Source organism: Hippopotamus amphibius, chromosome 15 (genome assembly GCF_030028045.1).
Source record: "Hippopotamus amphibius kiboko isolate mHipAmp2 chromosome 15, mHipAmp2.hap2, whole genome shotgun sequence".
NCBI lineage: Eukaryota > Metazoa > Chordata > Mammalia > Artiodactyla > Hippopotamidae > Hippopotamus > Hippopotamus amphibius.
The window spans coordinates 57,960,966-57,978,200 of NC_080200.1; the positions used below are offsets into that span (position 1 = coordinate 57,960,966).

General features: G+C 43.4%; 1 protein-coding gene across 6 annotated transcripts in view; it reads left to right on the top strand.

The window, feature by feature from the left end:
* ANKH (ANKH inorganic pyrophosphate transport regulator) overlaps window positions 1-17,235 on the top strand; it is a 136,688-nt gene that overhangs the window by 63,827 nt on the left and 55,626 nt on the right. For all 6 annotated transcript variants that reach the window (XM_057708139.1, XM_057708137.1, XM_057708136.1 and 3 more), the window contains one exon: window positions 16,268-16,484. In XM_057708139.1, coding sequence (XP_057564122.1) covers window positions 16,268-16,484 — 217 coding nt within the window. The remainder of the gene's footprint in view (window positions 1-16,267; window positions 16,485-17,235) is intronic.

A 17,235-nucleotide genomic window follows, 5' to 3' on the forward strand; every position in this document is an offset into this window, starting at 1 on the left:
GGCTAGCACAGCAAGGAAATTCAGAGGTTGGGATCTTCCCAGAGAAAGCACTGATTGTCCTGTTAAGTTCACAGAACTCTTAAGAAAGCCTTCTCTCTGCCCCTGCAGACTAGATTAAATGCCTTTGTGCTCTAGTCAGACTGTGTTATAATTGTTGTGTTACCTAGTCATAAGTATATCATGACTTAGGTGCTAAAGTCAAAAAGATAGAATTAGGTCACAGGGACTTTCCTGGTGGCACAGTGGTTAAGAATCTGCCTGCCAATGCAGGGGACACAGGTTTGAGCACTGGTCCAGGAAGATCCACATGCCGCGGAGCAACTAAGCCCGTGCGCCACAGCTACTGAGCCCACATGCCAGAACTACTGGAGCCTGTGCTCTGCAACAATAGAAGCTACTGCAGTGAGAAGCCCGTGCACCACAACGAAGAGTAGCCCCTGCTTACCGCACCTAGAGAGAGCCCCTGTGCAGCAACAAAGACCCAACGCAGCCAATAAATAAAATAAGTTAAAAACAAAATAAGGCAGAAATAGAGACACAGATGTAGAGAAGAAACATATGGACACCAAGTGGGGAAAGCGGGGAGGGTTGGAGGGGAATGAATTGGGAGACTGGGATACCAAATTGTACACTCTAAATATATGCTGTTTATTGTCTGTTAACTGTATCTCAATAAAAGTTCTTAAAAAAAATAAAGACATCAAAGGATAAATTAAAATAAAAAGGAGGTCACAAAGGGCTTACACAAGTGGCAGCAGGAGGGTGAGTTAAGAGAAGATTCTTCTTCTCTCACACCCAGAGGTCTAGATTTTGGAGACTTGCAGCTGCCTTTGGGACAGCACACACCTTCTAGAATTCAGCCTTGTGTTTAAACTGTTGGAAATCGGGGCGTTTTTCAAGCAAGATGAACAAGGGGATTCCCTCTAAAAGACATCATCCCCGGTGCTCACAAAAAGCAGGCCGATAACTTATCAACCTTTGCTTTGTGGGGTGGTTCTCTGGTGTTGCCTTCTAAGAATTAGACATTTCATCTATTTTGTGTGCATTCTTTTTTTTTTTTTCCATTTTAAACTATCAAAGTAACATATGTTCTTTGTCATACGTAAAGCCATACAGATATGAGTGTAAAACTGATAATTTTCCTCTTCCTGACCCCCTTCGTCCCACTTCTCCTAAAATAACCAGTATTAAGAATTTGGTGTATGTCACTCTCCAGCTTTCTCTCTGCTCATACCCATATGTTTACACATTTTTGAGGGTCTTTTTTATTTTTTTCATGGAGTGGAAATATACTATATAGCTTATGGTGCAGCCTTCTTCTCCCTGACACTGTATCACGGGCTCCTTCCTAGTTGGATACGTTTAGCTGCACCTCGTGCACTGTGCTTACTGGTCAGCACGCCCCTGTGTGCGTGGACTGTACATGCACCGAATAATAACCGTAATTACCTAGCCTTTCCCGTGTTGGTAGACAGACAGATTGTTGCCAACTGTCTGTCTGCCATTTCAAAGAATGCTTTAATGAACACCTTTGTGTGGGTGGCATCACGTACTAGAGCTTTATTTTGTTTGGGTAGATTCTAAAGGGGCATTACTGGATCACAGAGTTGGTACCCTTTAAATTTTAATACCTTTGACATATTCCTTTACCACAAGACTATAACAGTATACACTCCAGCCAATACTGTATGAAATTTCTTTTTGTGCCGTATCTTCACCAGCCCTGGATGTTATCCATCGTTTTGGTGTTTAACCTGATGGCAGTCTTGTTTCCATTTTTATTGATATGTCCCTGACCGCTTACTCTCAGAGTAGAGCGTCTTTTCAGGTGTATACGCTTCACTGGTACTTTTCCTTCTGAGTCTCCTGCTCTTGGTGACTTTAATACCTGGCAAACGAATTTCCCCTCCACTAGACTTCTTTATCATGTTTTCTTGGTTACCTTCCCATACAGAGTTGAGAATCATTTTACCCAGGTGCACGTGAACACTCAAATTGCTGGAATTTTTATTGAAGTGCCATTAAACTTACAGATGAATTCAGAAAGATCTCTGTTATATTTATAACATTGTCTTCTCATCAACGAACATTGCTTGAATTTTATTTCGGTCTCATTTTATGAACTTCAAGAAAAGTCTGTGGTTTTCTTTATTTAGGAACTACTCCTTGTTGAATTTATTCCTGAGAATTGTATAGTTATCTCTCTTTTATAATGGGAGTGAGGCAGTTTACTTGTCTCATACTGGTCCAATACGTTTATTATCTAAGACACAGACTGTGCCTTCAGAGACAAAGAAAGAAAAATTGGCTTCTCTTTGTTTCCTCAACACATTACTCTTTGATAACATACATGTGGTAAGGAGTTTTATTAGAGAGTGATCCTTTCACCCATCTATATTAATATTTTCCTAAATGATGCTTTAAAATAATGTCATTGTCAGCTGGTAAGCTTTAGGGCTTGTACCTCATTTCAGTCCTTTTTCCTTTGGGGTCTCGAGTGTGTGTGGAAATGTCACAGGACTTACAACAGCTTGAATAACCCCACGTGGGCAGTGGGTATTTGGGGGAATCTTCGCTGTGTGTTCTTCATTTGTACCAGGAGAGATACATTAGCCATCAGCTGTATCCTTGAGGCACGGAAGGAGCGCTGGGTGTGACCAGTAGGCCTGTCTGGATCCAGGTGGTGCCTGAGCTCCTGTCCCACTGTCAGCTGGGACAACATCACGAATCTTCCCGTTTGGGGCCTTGAATGGGGCTGTGCTACTTTAACAGACGCTCTTCTTGGGTGCTCGTGGGAAGCTTTGGTCCAGGGAGCTTTCCTCGCTGCGCATCCTGTAGGACCTCTTTGCCCAGACCAGGGTTGAGGCTGAACCAGGTGGTGTTCTGCCGCCTACGGCAGCGTCACTCAAAGCCAGGAGCCTGCCCTTGACTCCCTTCAAAGGAAAAGACCTCAAGGAAGTTTTAACTCAGCTTCGCCTACCTTTCTTATAAAGGCTCTCCAATTCCCCAAACTACATTGCCATCAGACAAAAGTAACAGTTTCCTCCCAGGCTTCTGGTTTGGGCTACACCGTATATTAACGGAAAGCTTTGGGCAAGTCATGGAATCTCTTTAAGCCCTGGTTCCTTTTCTGCAAAACAGAAATTTGCAGTACTTCCCCTGTTGTTGTAGCATTGTTACATACAACCAGTAAGGTAATGTGTGAAGGCACATTGAAGACTCTGCCGTACTGCGAACGTAAGAGGTTGGCATTCTTCACGTTATCCGTAAATCAACAAATATGCTTCTGTGGCTGCAGCAACCTTTGGGGCTCTGCAGGCCAAGTGGACGGGGCGCGGATGTCTCCTTTCACTGGGTCCCCTTTGTGCCCTCCTTCATGTAGGAGAAAGGGCTGGAGCAAGACAGCACTTCAGGCTACTCTGATTTTCAGAGATCCAAAACCTGAGTTATGGTGACTCTGGAGTCACAGAATGCAGCTCAGCATATGGGTTTAGTAGCTCATTGTTATATACATGAAATAGTAAGTGACAAAAATGTATTCATTCTCTCATTAGCCTAGAAATTTTCAAAGCACTTCAGTTTACCCACATTATTCTATAGCTTATTCCTTTATCATATCACTTTCCTTGGTGAAAAATATTTGGCACAAAGCCAAATATAATATATTATAAAATCGGGTATAGTTGAGAAGACAAAATAACTTCAGAATTTACAATTCTTAAATCCTTGCTACAACTGTTGACCCCATTTGACTCTTTCCTGATTTGCCTGTGCTACAGTGACATTCTTTGTCCTTTCTTGTTTTGTGTTCTAAACAGTTTATTCAGTGAGATGATTTTACTTTACCTAAAATCTCGTAAATCGGGTCAGTAATTTAGACCAATAAAAGCAATGGGGGCATGAAGAGGTCATGACAGACCTACTTGCACACAGCAAAGCAAACACTGAACACAGCTTTGTCGCATTAAATATCGTCTATTTGGATTGCCTTGGGATTCCTTTCTCGGAGTGTGTACGTGTCTGTGCAAGTGTGCACATGTGTGTACAACACTGGTTTGGAACATCCATGGGCTGGATGGACTAATGACTAATTCTGACTCTTACTTGCCTCCTCAAAACGATCAGATCAAAAGCCCTGAGCCCTGAGAAATCTTTCACAAAGCTTGGCGTGTGCCGATTACATAAATACCAGCAGTGAGTCACAGCTGAACCCCAAGCAGAAATAAATGAATCCTGCAGTTGAGAAGCGAGTAAAAATTTGCACAAGTTAAAGATACTGGGATGATGCATTACCCCATGTATGAAAGAAGCTCATAAACATTCTTGTCCACATCTCTAGAAGGCCACTGTGGAGAGCCTCTTAGCATTTCTACTGCCCTAGTGATGGGGAAACGGGTGTGCACACTTGCGGAGACGGCCCACGTGGTGCTGTGTCCCCAGGTTTCGTCTGTACCCTCCGCCATGCTGTGTGGTGCTGATGCCAGAGCGTTAGTGACGTGATTTCTTTCAACCTCATTTTCTTGGCATGTCTCAGATATATGATGACTTCAGCCTCACTCTGTTCATCCCCCACGTTTGCACTTGGAGTGCTTGCTACACATAGTTTCAAAATCTTTGAATCTTTGCTTCAGGATCTTTGGAAATTTCCATAAAAATCTGTCTTTATCCAAAGGTTCTCTCTGTTCTGTTCAGCTAATTCTCTGTTTAAAGTAAGCATTTGGCCCCAACTGCGACATCTAATTCAGAGTGGAAGGAGGGCTTGGTTCAGGATAACAGAGTGATGGTTAGGATCTCAAGCTTAGGGGTCAAGATGCTCTGGATTCTTCTCCCAGCTCTCTGTCACCCTGGGCAACTGGCTTAGGCTCTCCACGTACCAGCGTTCTCACCAGTAAGCTGGGAAATAATAGTGCATCCCTCACAGAGTGGTCGGGAGAAGTAAAGATCTTGGAACAGTGTCCGTCATAGAGCAGGCACTCAGGAAATGTTGGCCGCTGAGATGTTTCCATCATCATTATTATGGTGGTCATTGGGTTTCATAAGCTCCAAATGCAAAGAGGCATTCGCTTCTTCTCTTAGGATAAGTACATTTGTAAATGTCCTTAGGAGTTCATAGATGACATTTCAGAATATTGCAGTTGAGTCAGAAAAAGGAATGGAGCTTCTCAGCTGCTTGCTCAGAGATCTGCAGCCAAATTTAAGGTGCCGGCGTCATCAGGAAAAAAAAAATCTCTTCCTAATCATGGAGAGAGTATGTACGTAAGCAGAGTACGTAAGTATGTAGGCAGAGAGAAAGCACGGAAAGTTAGTAAAGAGACTCCCCAGACCCAGAGTCAATCTGTTCCGGACTATTGTTTATGGAGCTGTTGTGTTTGTTGTTGTTGTTGTTGTTGTTGTTTTAATATAAAAGCACTTTAAATTCAGTTCTAAAGTAGAATAGACAATCTTAAGACATTAACCAAGAAATAGCATCATTTGGGGACCCTATAACTTTATAAGTATTAAAAAATTAGTGGGAAATATGGAAATTTTCATAATTGTAACGAGGTGAGATCAAGGTGTGGAAGAAGTAAGGAATCTTAAATAACATGGGAAGCTTCGGTTTTTAAAAGTACACTAGAATTTTCATAGTAATATTTCTTCCTTGTCAAGCCTCCCACCATCTTGCATTACAGTTAAATTTATGTAAATAAGCTTCATGCTTAAATGAAAGATGAGGAGGATTTGAGGAGGGTCCTACGACACTAAAAATATATCCTTGAATAAACTAACATATTCTATATTAAGAGATCAAAAGTAAAATGCTTTTGGTTTTCCCTGAAGTACTGAAGAAATCAACAGGAGAAAACCCAGCCAGATTTGGTAACTGTTTGGTAGTTTGTTCTTTGTAGAAACTCCTCTCCAGGTGTGAGAAGTGACAGAAAAAACAAGCATTATATTTTGGACTTGCCCTGTGTTGTCTCTGAGTTTTCAGGAAGCACTAAAATGGACAACACTGCACAGAGCAATGACTGATGACCAAAGAGACCAGGCTTCATTTCACTGCCACTCCCTTTAAACCACAACCTCATGTATGGGTGTCAAGTTCTTGGCCAAAGCATCAGCTAGACAGAGCGAGGGTGTCTCCTTTAGAGGGGTATGGATCCTTGAGAAAATAAAACATGGCTGGAAAATTACCGGGAAGACAAATGATCTAATTTAACCCAAACCACTTTTTAAAATACAGACAAACAGAACAATAACAGTGGAAAATTACAGGAACCCAGACTCTTTGAGAGAATTGAAATCCAAGGTGCTGATTAGCTATGCCATTGGAAGACACTGTTCCCACAGGTAGCCCTGCCTACACGAGTACTTCCACAAATGCGAATTTTCTGAGGACCCTGCGTTTGAGAAAGATTTTTAAACTGTAGTTCTTTTGAGACAGTGATAGCTGAGTTTGCTTCGTGTCATGGAAGGTGTAACGGGAGCGCTGAAGCTGTAGACAGAGGAGTGGTCTTTTATCAAAGAGATTAAACAACAATCTAGCAAGACAGAATATTACCCAGCCCTGTGTCGCATTGGTTTTTCTAATCCAGGATGAGGCAAATAAAGGAACTATTCATCGTACTGAGAGTAAAATAAGGGGACTTTCAGCATTTCCTATAATGATGTCTGATATTTTAGCAAATAATACCGGTTTCCAACTCAACACCTTTTTCTGACAGCAATATTTTTTTAATTGAAGTATAGTTGATTTACAATGTTGTGTTAATTTCTACTGTACAGCAAAGTGAATCAGTTATATATACACACACACACACACACACACACACACATTCTTTTTAATTTTCTTTTCCATTGTGGTTTATCTCAGGATATTGGATATAGTTCCCTGTGCTCTACAGGAGGACCTTGTTGTTTATCCATCCTGTATGTAATAGTTTGCATCTGTTAATCCCAAACTCGTAGTCCATCCCTCCCCTATACCCCTTCCCCTTGGCAACCACAAGTCTGTTCTCTACGTCTGTGAGTCTGTTTCTGTTTCATAGGTATGTTCATTTGTGTCAACTTAGCACCTTTTTGTGGAAGAATTTGAAGAGCCATTTCTACACGAGCAATGTGATCATTTTTTCACCGTGTGGTCATGAATGTCAGTTACAAGATCCAAGTCCGACTGCCCTTGGCACTTCCTGAGCTGTGTGGACATCTCTCCCCAAGCCTCATTGCCCTGACAAGCACCCATCTTTCCAAACTTGGAGATTATCACCCTGGTTACCTGTCAGGGCACACTTAGCTCTTAGCAGGGTTCTCTCAGCTTCTCCGAGAAGGTTCTCCTTTGAATCTAATCTTCTGATTTTCTTTTCATGGTAGCTGACTTCTGTTACAGGATTTGACTTCATAGGGAAACAGCTTGTCCTGTATCCCAGTTGACATCCAAAGGACGTGGAAAAAAAAAAGGAGTCGGAAAAAATCTTTGCTTCAGCTTTACACTTTAGAGGCTAATCATGTGTCCCAGTGTTGCACCCTATTTATGTCCATGTGTCTGCAGTTAAGGAGTCACCCTTATCCATCATCTACTGGGTGCCCATGTGACACAGTGAAATAGCAGTGGAAATCCCTGTCTACCTCGTGAGAAAATATCAGAGCTGCAGGAAGGTGTAAGGTGCTACTGCCGTCTCTTTGCATGTTTTAAATACATAGATTCTACCAAAAATAGATTTATGTACCCAGAAAACCAAACCTGCAGTTGGAGGATTTTATGAAGGACCAGATATATCAGCTGGATGTGAGTTAACACGTTTCTTCGTTCACATGTTGAATTTCAACTCTGTGGCAGGCATTGTACTGAGTAGATGTAAGGAAGCTGGTGACGAATAAGCCCCATCCCTGACTCAAGTAGTCTGGCCAGATGGGCAGTCTGGTAACCAGGCAACCATGGTACAGCCGATGAGTGCAGTATTGGGACCCAGGACATAGGGTGCCAAGGTGCACAGGGGAGACTAGGCTTAGGGGACAGCTTCCCAGAAATGTGATTCCTGAAGCAATTATGAGTTTACCGGGTGAGTGGGGGTGGGACAGGGGTGAAGGTGATTCTATGTAGAGAAAAGAGCTTGAGCAAATGCCTTTAGCTGAAAGGGAGCATGGCATATCCAGAAAACTACAAATAGTTTAGGCCTCATAAAACACAGTGCAAGGGCCCAAGTGTAGAGATTTGAGACCGGACAGACAAGCAAGGTCAGATCATGAGTGGCCCTTATGAGTGGTCACTCATTGCACAAACACTTATTGGATGCCATCTACCATGTGGTGGACACTGTCACAGACACTTAGGGCAATGTCTGTGGGGCCCACGGTCTGTGAACAGGATGCAGCCCTGAAGCACCTCGGATGCCCTTGTAGGGATTTGGATTTTTACAATCTGACCATAGTGTGGAGGGAAGGAGGGCTTAGAGACAAGAAGACCACTGGTGACCTGACCCAAGGCATGGTGATGGGGCTGGAGAGAACTGGACACGTTCAAGGGTGACTAGGGAAGAAGTATGGATGGGACCAAGAAATCTGTGCACGTGAGGGCTGAAAGGCATCCAGGGAGATCCTTAGGCTTCTGGGTGGGAATCCTGGATGCATTCATTTGAAGGGAACCCAAGAGGAAGGCTGGGTCTGTAGGAACCCACGTCACCTTGTGGATGGTGAACTCAGTTTTGGAAATGTGGAGTGTGAGATGCCAGGGGGAGGGAAGGGTGCTCAGATGGAGACGGGTGCGTCTGGAGCTTAAGAGAAGCCTGAGAAACCTGGAGAGGTGGATCGGAGACTCCTGAGCAGACAGTAATTGAAGCTGTGGGAAGGGGTGGGATTGCTGAGCCAGAGCAGAGAGGGAGGGGAGGCAAGGGCCCCAGGTAAAACCCTGGGAACACCAACATCTAAGAGACCAAGAAAGTGGAGGCATCAGGGAGAAAGAGCTGGAGCAGAAGAGCTAGGAGGAGTAGCCTAGAAACTTCAGTGTCATTGAAGCCAAGGAGGAAAAAGCATTTAAGAGAAGGAGTGGCCTACAGGGTAGATCTGCCCAAGGATCAGAAAGACGAGGACGGAAAGTGCCCGTTTGGTTTAGCAGGAAGAGCATGTGTGGGGGAGGGGGAGACAGAAGCCAGAACCCAGTGAGTGCATTCGACACAGCGTTCTGTGCTGACTCCGAGTAATGTGACCAGAGCGTGTTAGAGCTGTAGTTCTGGGGACGCAAGCAGGGTTCCTGCTCTTTGGGAGCTGCTATTCTAACAGGCTGAGGAGGAAATGGGAAGAACAAAAGTGGAAATAAGGAGCACAGGTAACACTTTATAGACGTTATATATGAAAGGAAGGTGAGAAAGAGAGGAAGAGAGGCCAAGAGAACGTTTATGTTTCATAAATGGAAGAGACTTAAGCACGTGTGAATGAGGATGGGAGAGGGCCAGTCAAGTAGCAAAGATCAGACAAGCGGGAGAGGAAGATGGTGGCTCCTGACAAGGTCAGAGAGACAGACATGCAGGACACGCAGGGAGACAGTCCTAGACTCACCCTGGTCAGACTGGCCTTTCCATCCTGACAGGAGAGAGGAGGTGAAGAAGGATTTGGGGCGGATGTGTGTTGTTGAGGATCATTTCAGGGAGAGAAGCAGCAAGAAATTGAGTTCCTACCTGATGGATTCCGTATTGCAGATGAAGTAAGAGGTGAGGTTATCTGCTGAGAGAGAGGGAACGAGGCAGCCCAGGAACACTGAGAGCAGGGATGGGAAAGAGGGACGGATAACTGAGCAGCGAAGATTGAGGGTGGAGATGATGAGTGTATAGTGGCAGCAGCCTCTGTTGTGAAACATTTGAGTCTAGCTGCTCTCAAAGCCCAAGGAGAAGTCTGCAAATCTAGATAAGAGTGGAATAGGTACATACTTAGATGAATCCGAGGTCAGAGATTTGCCGACAGTGAGCTGTGGTTATTGACACAGGTGTGGTTAAAGTGATGACCATGCAATGCACGGTAGAGTAAGGAAGGACAGAGAGGAGTTGCCGACAGAGAAGATGGCAGAGTCAAGAGAGTGACGAGTTTAATGACGTTTAAAATAAATAGAAGGGGAGGAACAGAGAGAGCCTCACAGAGCTCCCGGCAGGAGATCAGCTGTGCTGCCTGGACACCAGACCTGCTCTCAGGGATGGGCTGTCACCTCCTGGACCCGCTCCTGATGGGCAGGGGAGGGGGTGCAACGCTCCGCCCAGGGCCCAGCTAACCAAGAACGCTTGCTGTTAACGTTGGCGTGACATGATTAGCAGGATCGGGGTGAGGTGGTGACTCTTGTTTTGAAGACGCTCAGTTGGCAGTTAGAGATGTTTCTGGTCTCTAGAGCCCCAGTTTAAAATGTCAGGATCTCTTTCAGGGTTTAACGATCTAAGACAGTTCGTACCAGGGAGATCACATGGGATTTGTTAGCCATTTCCCTGGAGGTTGTGGTTTTTTGGGTCTGGGTTTTGTTTTGCTTTACTTTTTAATATCCTGTAGTTTTGCTGACGTTCTGGAGGAAAAAATGAGGCACTAGAACACCGTGAACCTGGCCGATACTGGGAGATACTAAGGCAGGTAGAACTCAAGAAAAGCCTTCTGGAGCGAGATAAGTTTTGAAGTCAGACATTCCACTTTGCTGGGGATCCACAGCACAGAGAATGCTGGTCTGACATGTGAGGAGGGCCCCGTGCCTTGCCCTCTGGGACCAGAACCAGGCTGGGGTTGAAGGGCAGCTTCATGTTTACCGTGGTTGCAGTCCTGGTAGATGTGGCCCTAATCGAAAGGGTCTTTCCTCTGGAAAGCCCGTGAGTGTTTAGACACTTGCCTTTGAACAGCACGTGAACCTCTGTACTTACAACAATCTTGGGACAGAATCTTGACTCCAGGCCTAATTCATTCCAAAGACATCTCAGACACTTTCTCAGCTGAATTTCAAGACCAGAGCTCTTCCTCTTTCCCAGCCACAGAGGCTGTTCTTCCTGGTCTCGGCTACAGATGCAGCAGTGCTCATGAGTGGCGTGGCCGGAACGGCACTAGCTGACTGATGGATGCTGAACTACAGCATCCTCACAACCCCAAGGGAACACGGAAGTCTTGTCGCATCCTTAACGTGTTTAAATTTATTTCTAGAGTGCTATAGGGCTTAATCTCGGACTCCCTTCTATGTATACCCTGTCGAGATGATCTCGTTTAGTCTCCTGCCTTTAAATACTGTCGGTGTGCTGATGACCTTCAAATGTCCATAGCCCAGATGTCCCCCTGGACTCCAGGCTCACGAAGCCAACTGTCTTACCTCACTTGTGTGTTTGGAATCCTTTGGGCATCTCACACTCCACAGGGGACTCCCCAATGGCGGTCTTGCATTTTCCACCCAAAGCTTCCCTCCCCCAGTCCCCTCATCCCAGTAAGTAGCAACACCATTTGACCAGTGACTCGAGCCAAAAAAGTCAACAGTCAGCTTTGATTTCTCCCTTTTCCTCACACCTACCACATAGTCCATCACCAGGTCTGTTTATTTTACCTCCAGAAAGCTCTCAAGTCAACCTACTCCTCTCCATCTTCCCTACACCCCCTAGTGCAAGCTGTCCCCTTCTCTTTGCCGGATCACCACAGAACTCCTGGCTTCCTGCTCTGAACCTTCCCTCTCCAGGCCACGTCCATCCCTGAAGCCAGCAGGAGTCTCTGTCCCACCTCTGCTCGGACCCTTTGATGGCTTCCCGCTGCTCTTGCAACAAAGCACCGGGTTCTTCACGCTCTTCACCGTGACCTGGAATACCCTCAGCATTGTCTGTTCTTCCAGGTTCACCTCATTCCCCCTCCATTGTCACTGGCTGCCCTTCTGTTCCTTAAGAACACCAAGCCCTCCTGCAGGCCTGTGCCTTCCTCCAGCTCTCCCTACAGCTGTGCATTCTTGTTCTTCAGCTCTCAGCTCAAGTATCACCTCTTTGAAGGGGTTTTTTTGCCTAGTTCATTTGAACAAGCTCCTCCAAGGAAACCCCAGCTCGATCATTTCATTTCCTCGGTACCCGTCACGGGAAACGTCTATACGGTTCGTGTACATTTCACTCCATTCTTCCATCCTTATCACTTGCTATCTTGTGATCCCCTCTCAGGTTTAGGTCTGGGGATGTTATGTGAACCAGGCAAAGTTCTCTGTGCCCTGGAGCTTACATGCAAATGGAGAACGTAGACAGGAAGACAGATAACAAGTAAAAAGACAATATATGTCAGGTAACGAACATGCTACGAAGAAACACAGGGTAAGCAAATTGAGACAGACAGTTAGCAAACAATAGGCAACATAAGGATACATAGGAACTAATGGCTGATACGAAGACATCACACATGAGTGGGCAGTGGCTGTTCTATTCAAACTGGTTTTGAAGAAGTAGACTGTTATGAGAAAATTAATTTTAAGCCATACCTCACAGCATAAGTCCCAGGAGGAGTAAAAAGGTAAACATGCAAATGCAACTATAAACCAGACAAAATTACCTTAGCTAAAGATGGGTAAGAATGACAACATCCAAAAGTATGGGGAGAAACTCCGTGAAATGAAGGATCGACTACACCATAACTTAATATTTCTCGTATCAAAAGAAAGTCATAAAATCAGGAAGTGAACAAATTGGGGGAAATACTGCAAATGGGAATAATAAAAAGGCTAATGATATTAATATAGCATCTCTCCTCAATTCTAAAGCTCCTTGTTTCCTGTATTTAATGCTTCTTGAAATTAGGATATGTTTTCCCATCACGGCGTACATTTACTATGGCCAATAAAAATGTTAAATCCATAGTCGTTCTTACAAGTAATAACATCATCTTACAATCAAAATGTGATTTTCTTAAAATGCATACAACTTAGTATCAACACAAGTTCCTGGTAGAAAATAACCTAATTCATTCATTCACTCAACAAATATTTGAGTGTTTCTCATACCGCAGGGTGGTAGGTGTACAGCAGTAAACAGTATAGACACAAATCCTTGCTTTCAAGTGCCTTTTCTAGGCCAGTTCATGCGTGGTGCCCTGTACACTACTTGTAGACAATCTAAGATCCATTACTTCAGAGGGAATAAGTTCCATGGCCAAGGCCACTCAGTAGTTAAGTGATGGAAGCAGATCCAGTCAAGTCTATGTGGCTCTAAACCCTGTGCTCTTTCCTCAAATCACCATAATTGTTGAGCCCAGTGGAGTTTTCACACCCAGTCTTGCTGACAGAGCTGTCCCTCCTCCTATGCTTCTTTCTTCTCTCCGGCCTCAGCGCTGGGTTTAGGTCTCCGTCAAGGAACAGTTGGTGGAAATAGAAAGCATTGCTGTGGATGCCCCAGCCAGGGCTGATGTCTTTTTAGCAAAGAATAAAGTTTTGCCAGCAAGACACATAAAAAGACTAATCCTACATTATTTAGGGGCCCTCCTATGTAGTTCTAAAACTTGTGCTAATAATAATTTTATCATTTAAATGTGAACACACATTTTAGCCGTGAAAAGTAAACAGTTTACAGTCACAGGTCGGGGAAGGATAAGAAGGAAAAAGAACAAACCATACACTGTTCTCAATGTCTGAGAGAAATGTAATTAGAAGCTGTATTGAGTTGGGGATTCTAGAAGCAGAACCTGCATTGGGGAATTCTTTTTTTTTTTCCAAAGTGTACAATTTGATGTTTTTTTCTTCTTAGTAATGTATATATGGCAATTCCCATCTGCCAATTCATCCCGCTGCGTTGGGGAATTCTCGTGTGTGTGATTTATTGAGTGCACGCTCTCAGGAAAAGGGGAGAGGGAAGCAGTGGGTGGTGGGGGAAAATTAAACAAGGATGTGGTCTCCACTGGAGACTAGCTTCCACCTGATCCCATGGGGAGCTCTGGAGCGTGCATTGTACCAGAGTGACCGATCCCAGAGTGAGGCAGGGGAGGTGACCTTTTATATCCCTGTGTCAGCCACCCATCGGCTGGGTGCTGCCTGGGGGGTCAGGGACGGCTTAACTAACCCAAAGTGGCTGGGGGGCAATGTTCTCTAAGAATGAGGCAGTCATGAGCCATGAGGGGCCAACACCCAGCACCTGGGGATGGGTGGGCTGACCAGTAAAGGGGGTCTGGGTGGGACGCCAATGGCATCCACTATGGAAGTCCAAGAGGAAAGTAATCTGGAAGGTTATCAAGTGATAGGTTTTGACGCATAGCAGGAGTTCTCTGCCTCCATACACCTTTTGAACACAAGATTTATTGTCAAAGAGCTTGCTGGTTTTTATTTTGCTTCAGGCTGATAAGGTATTAGATCAGCTATGGTAGAAGGAAAATTTGTTCCTAAGGAAGGCATCGTGGCAGGTATGCTCTGCAAAGGCTAAGAAGGTTCTAATGGAAAATTTTAAGTTATTATTGGAAAAAGGAAAAGAGAATGAGAGAGATAATTGGAAACAATTATCGAAAACTACCTTATATAATAGCCACTTTGTCAGAAGAATGATACTGAATGCCTACAGCTATCATATATTTTTATTCTAGATATTTTTCTAAAATGATTTTTTTTTACACATTGGTATTTTCTGCTGTAAATATGCTTTTTTAGTAATAGTGCTTTGCACAGAATGTTCAACTATATAATGGTGGGTAACGTCATGGACATTTGTCAAAACCCCCAGAATGTACAACACCAAGAGTGCACCCTAAGGTCAGCTATGGACTCAGCAATAATGATGTGTCCGTGTAGGTTCACTGACTGTAGTGAATGTAGCACCTTGGTGGGGGATGTTCTGTGTGCTTTGGGGAGAGGGAGTATGGCAGCCCTCTGTACTTTCTGCTCCGTTTTGCTGTGAGCCTAAAACTAATGTAAAAATAAAGCCTGTTGTTTTAAAGTGTATGTACGATGGAATATTAGTCATAAAAAAATGAAATAATGCCATTTGCAGCAACATGGATGGACCTAGAGATTGTCGTACTGAGTGAGTAAGTCAGACAGAGAGACAGATATTATATGGTATCGCTACTATGTGGAATCTAAAAAAATAACACAAAGGAACTTATTTACAAAACAAAAATAGACTCACAAACATAGAAAACCAACATGGTTACCAAAAGGGAAAGTGTGGGGGAGGAGGGATAAATTAGGAGTTTGGGATTAGCAGATAACACACTACTATACTTAAAATAGATAAGCAACAAGGTCCTACTGTATAGCACGGGAACTATATTCAACATCTTATAATAACCTATAACGGAAACAAATCTGAAAAACTACATATATATGTATATATACACCATACATATGTAAAACTGAATCACTTTGCTGTACCTCAGAAACTAACACAACATTGTAAATCACCTACACCTTAATAAAAATAAATTAACTAATTAGAATTGTGTAACTGTACAGAAAACTGACTCTCCTGCCCAGTCAGTTGCTTGTTCCTAAAGACAGAGACAATATTCTGGGGACCTTTTTAAAATAAAGTTCTTCCGCCTGGACATCCACTCCCACCACCTCCAGTCTACTTTATTGTCTAGTAGGTGGGAAATGCCATCCTGACAAAGCCACCCGTACCTCAGAGGGTCCCTCATGGAGGATGGTTAAAACAGAATATTCTATGACGACATCTTCTCCAGCAAGAATTATTCAAAAACCGTGCATTTGGTTTAACGATTTTCTTTTCCTATTTGTCTGCACAGAGATCAGGAATATATTTCAAGTTCACATACAGTAAGAATCAGGTGAATAGCATCCATTGATGGTATAATAAATTCCTTCATTACCTATTTTCATAGCATAGAAGTTACTTTATGCTATGAAGAATACATACATAACAGATACACAGTATTTTGCACACACACACACACACATACACACACACACACATACCTTCCTTAAAGGAAAAGAGAAACCATCACCCACTCCATATAAAATTCTGACCCATTTCCAGAATGCCTGTTGCTGTTACGCAGACTCAGCCTACAAATAAAATTTAACATGTTAACCTTTTAACCAGAACTTCTTAGAATTATTTTCTGATATTAACATAAAATGCTTGTTGGGTTTTTTCCTATTACTTTCAGCCCAGTGGACAGCTATCTCCCCCACGAGGAGATATTTCAAACTGAAGCTAATATGGATGAAAATGAAAACTAATTACCTTTATCAAATTACAGTGAGATTTACCATATAAGCTGCTTAGCGTTCCTATGGAAACAGGACCTGCTGAGTTTTATTGGAGGAGATGAGAGGACGTTGCTAACGCTGCTTGTGGGTTTCTTCCCTCCACAGGCCTTGAACCGGGGCATCGCTGCTGTCAAGGAAGATGCAGTGGAGATGCTGGCCAGCTACGGGCTGGCCTACTCCTTAATGAAGTTCTTCACGGGGCCCATGAGTGACTTCAAGAATGTGGGCCTGGTATTTGTGAACAGCAAGAGGGATAGGACCAAAGCCGTCCTGTGCATGGTGGTGGCCGGAGCCATCGCTGCCGTCTTCCACACCCTCATAGGTAAGGCTGTTGACCATCCCTTAAGAACCTAGCTTTGCCGGTTCCTTCTTCCTCTTAATTTATTTACCTGTATTTATTGTAGTATGTGATTTCTTCTTTAATTATTAGATACCGTGAAAATTTTAAGGGATGAAAGGAATGGAGTTTGTGCTTCCAGGTCAAGCAAAGGAAATGTCCTTTCTCTGCGAAGCTGTGTGTTTCTGGTTCCCAAACCCTATGTCAGGGAGGAAGCAGTTTCATAGGTGATGGGATCCAGGATTAGCATTTGGTAAGGTAAAGAAAAAATGACAGGTGCTTTTGTTAGAGACAGATGTTACTTAATCTCTTTTTTTTAAATTGAAGTATAGTTGATTTATAATGTGTTAGTTTCAGGTGTACAGCACAGTGATTCAGCTATATATATATATATATGTAGTGTATATATATATGTGTATATATATATTCTTTTTCAGATACTCTTCCATTGTAGTTTATTATGAGATGTTGAATATAGCTCCCTGTACTCTACAGTAGGACCTTGGTGTTTATTTTCTCAAATTCAATCTTGAGAATAAAAATAGAGTGGTGTTATTTAGGATTAATGCTTATCAGCAGTGAATACAAATGAGATTGTTTTATGTATTTAAATTATATCATTTTAGGGCCTATTGCTTCTATTTTAGACAAGACTCTGTACTCTGGGGATAACATTCTTTCCATGAAACAACAAGAAAATTATGTCACACACAGTGACTGGCCTACGGTCTCACCA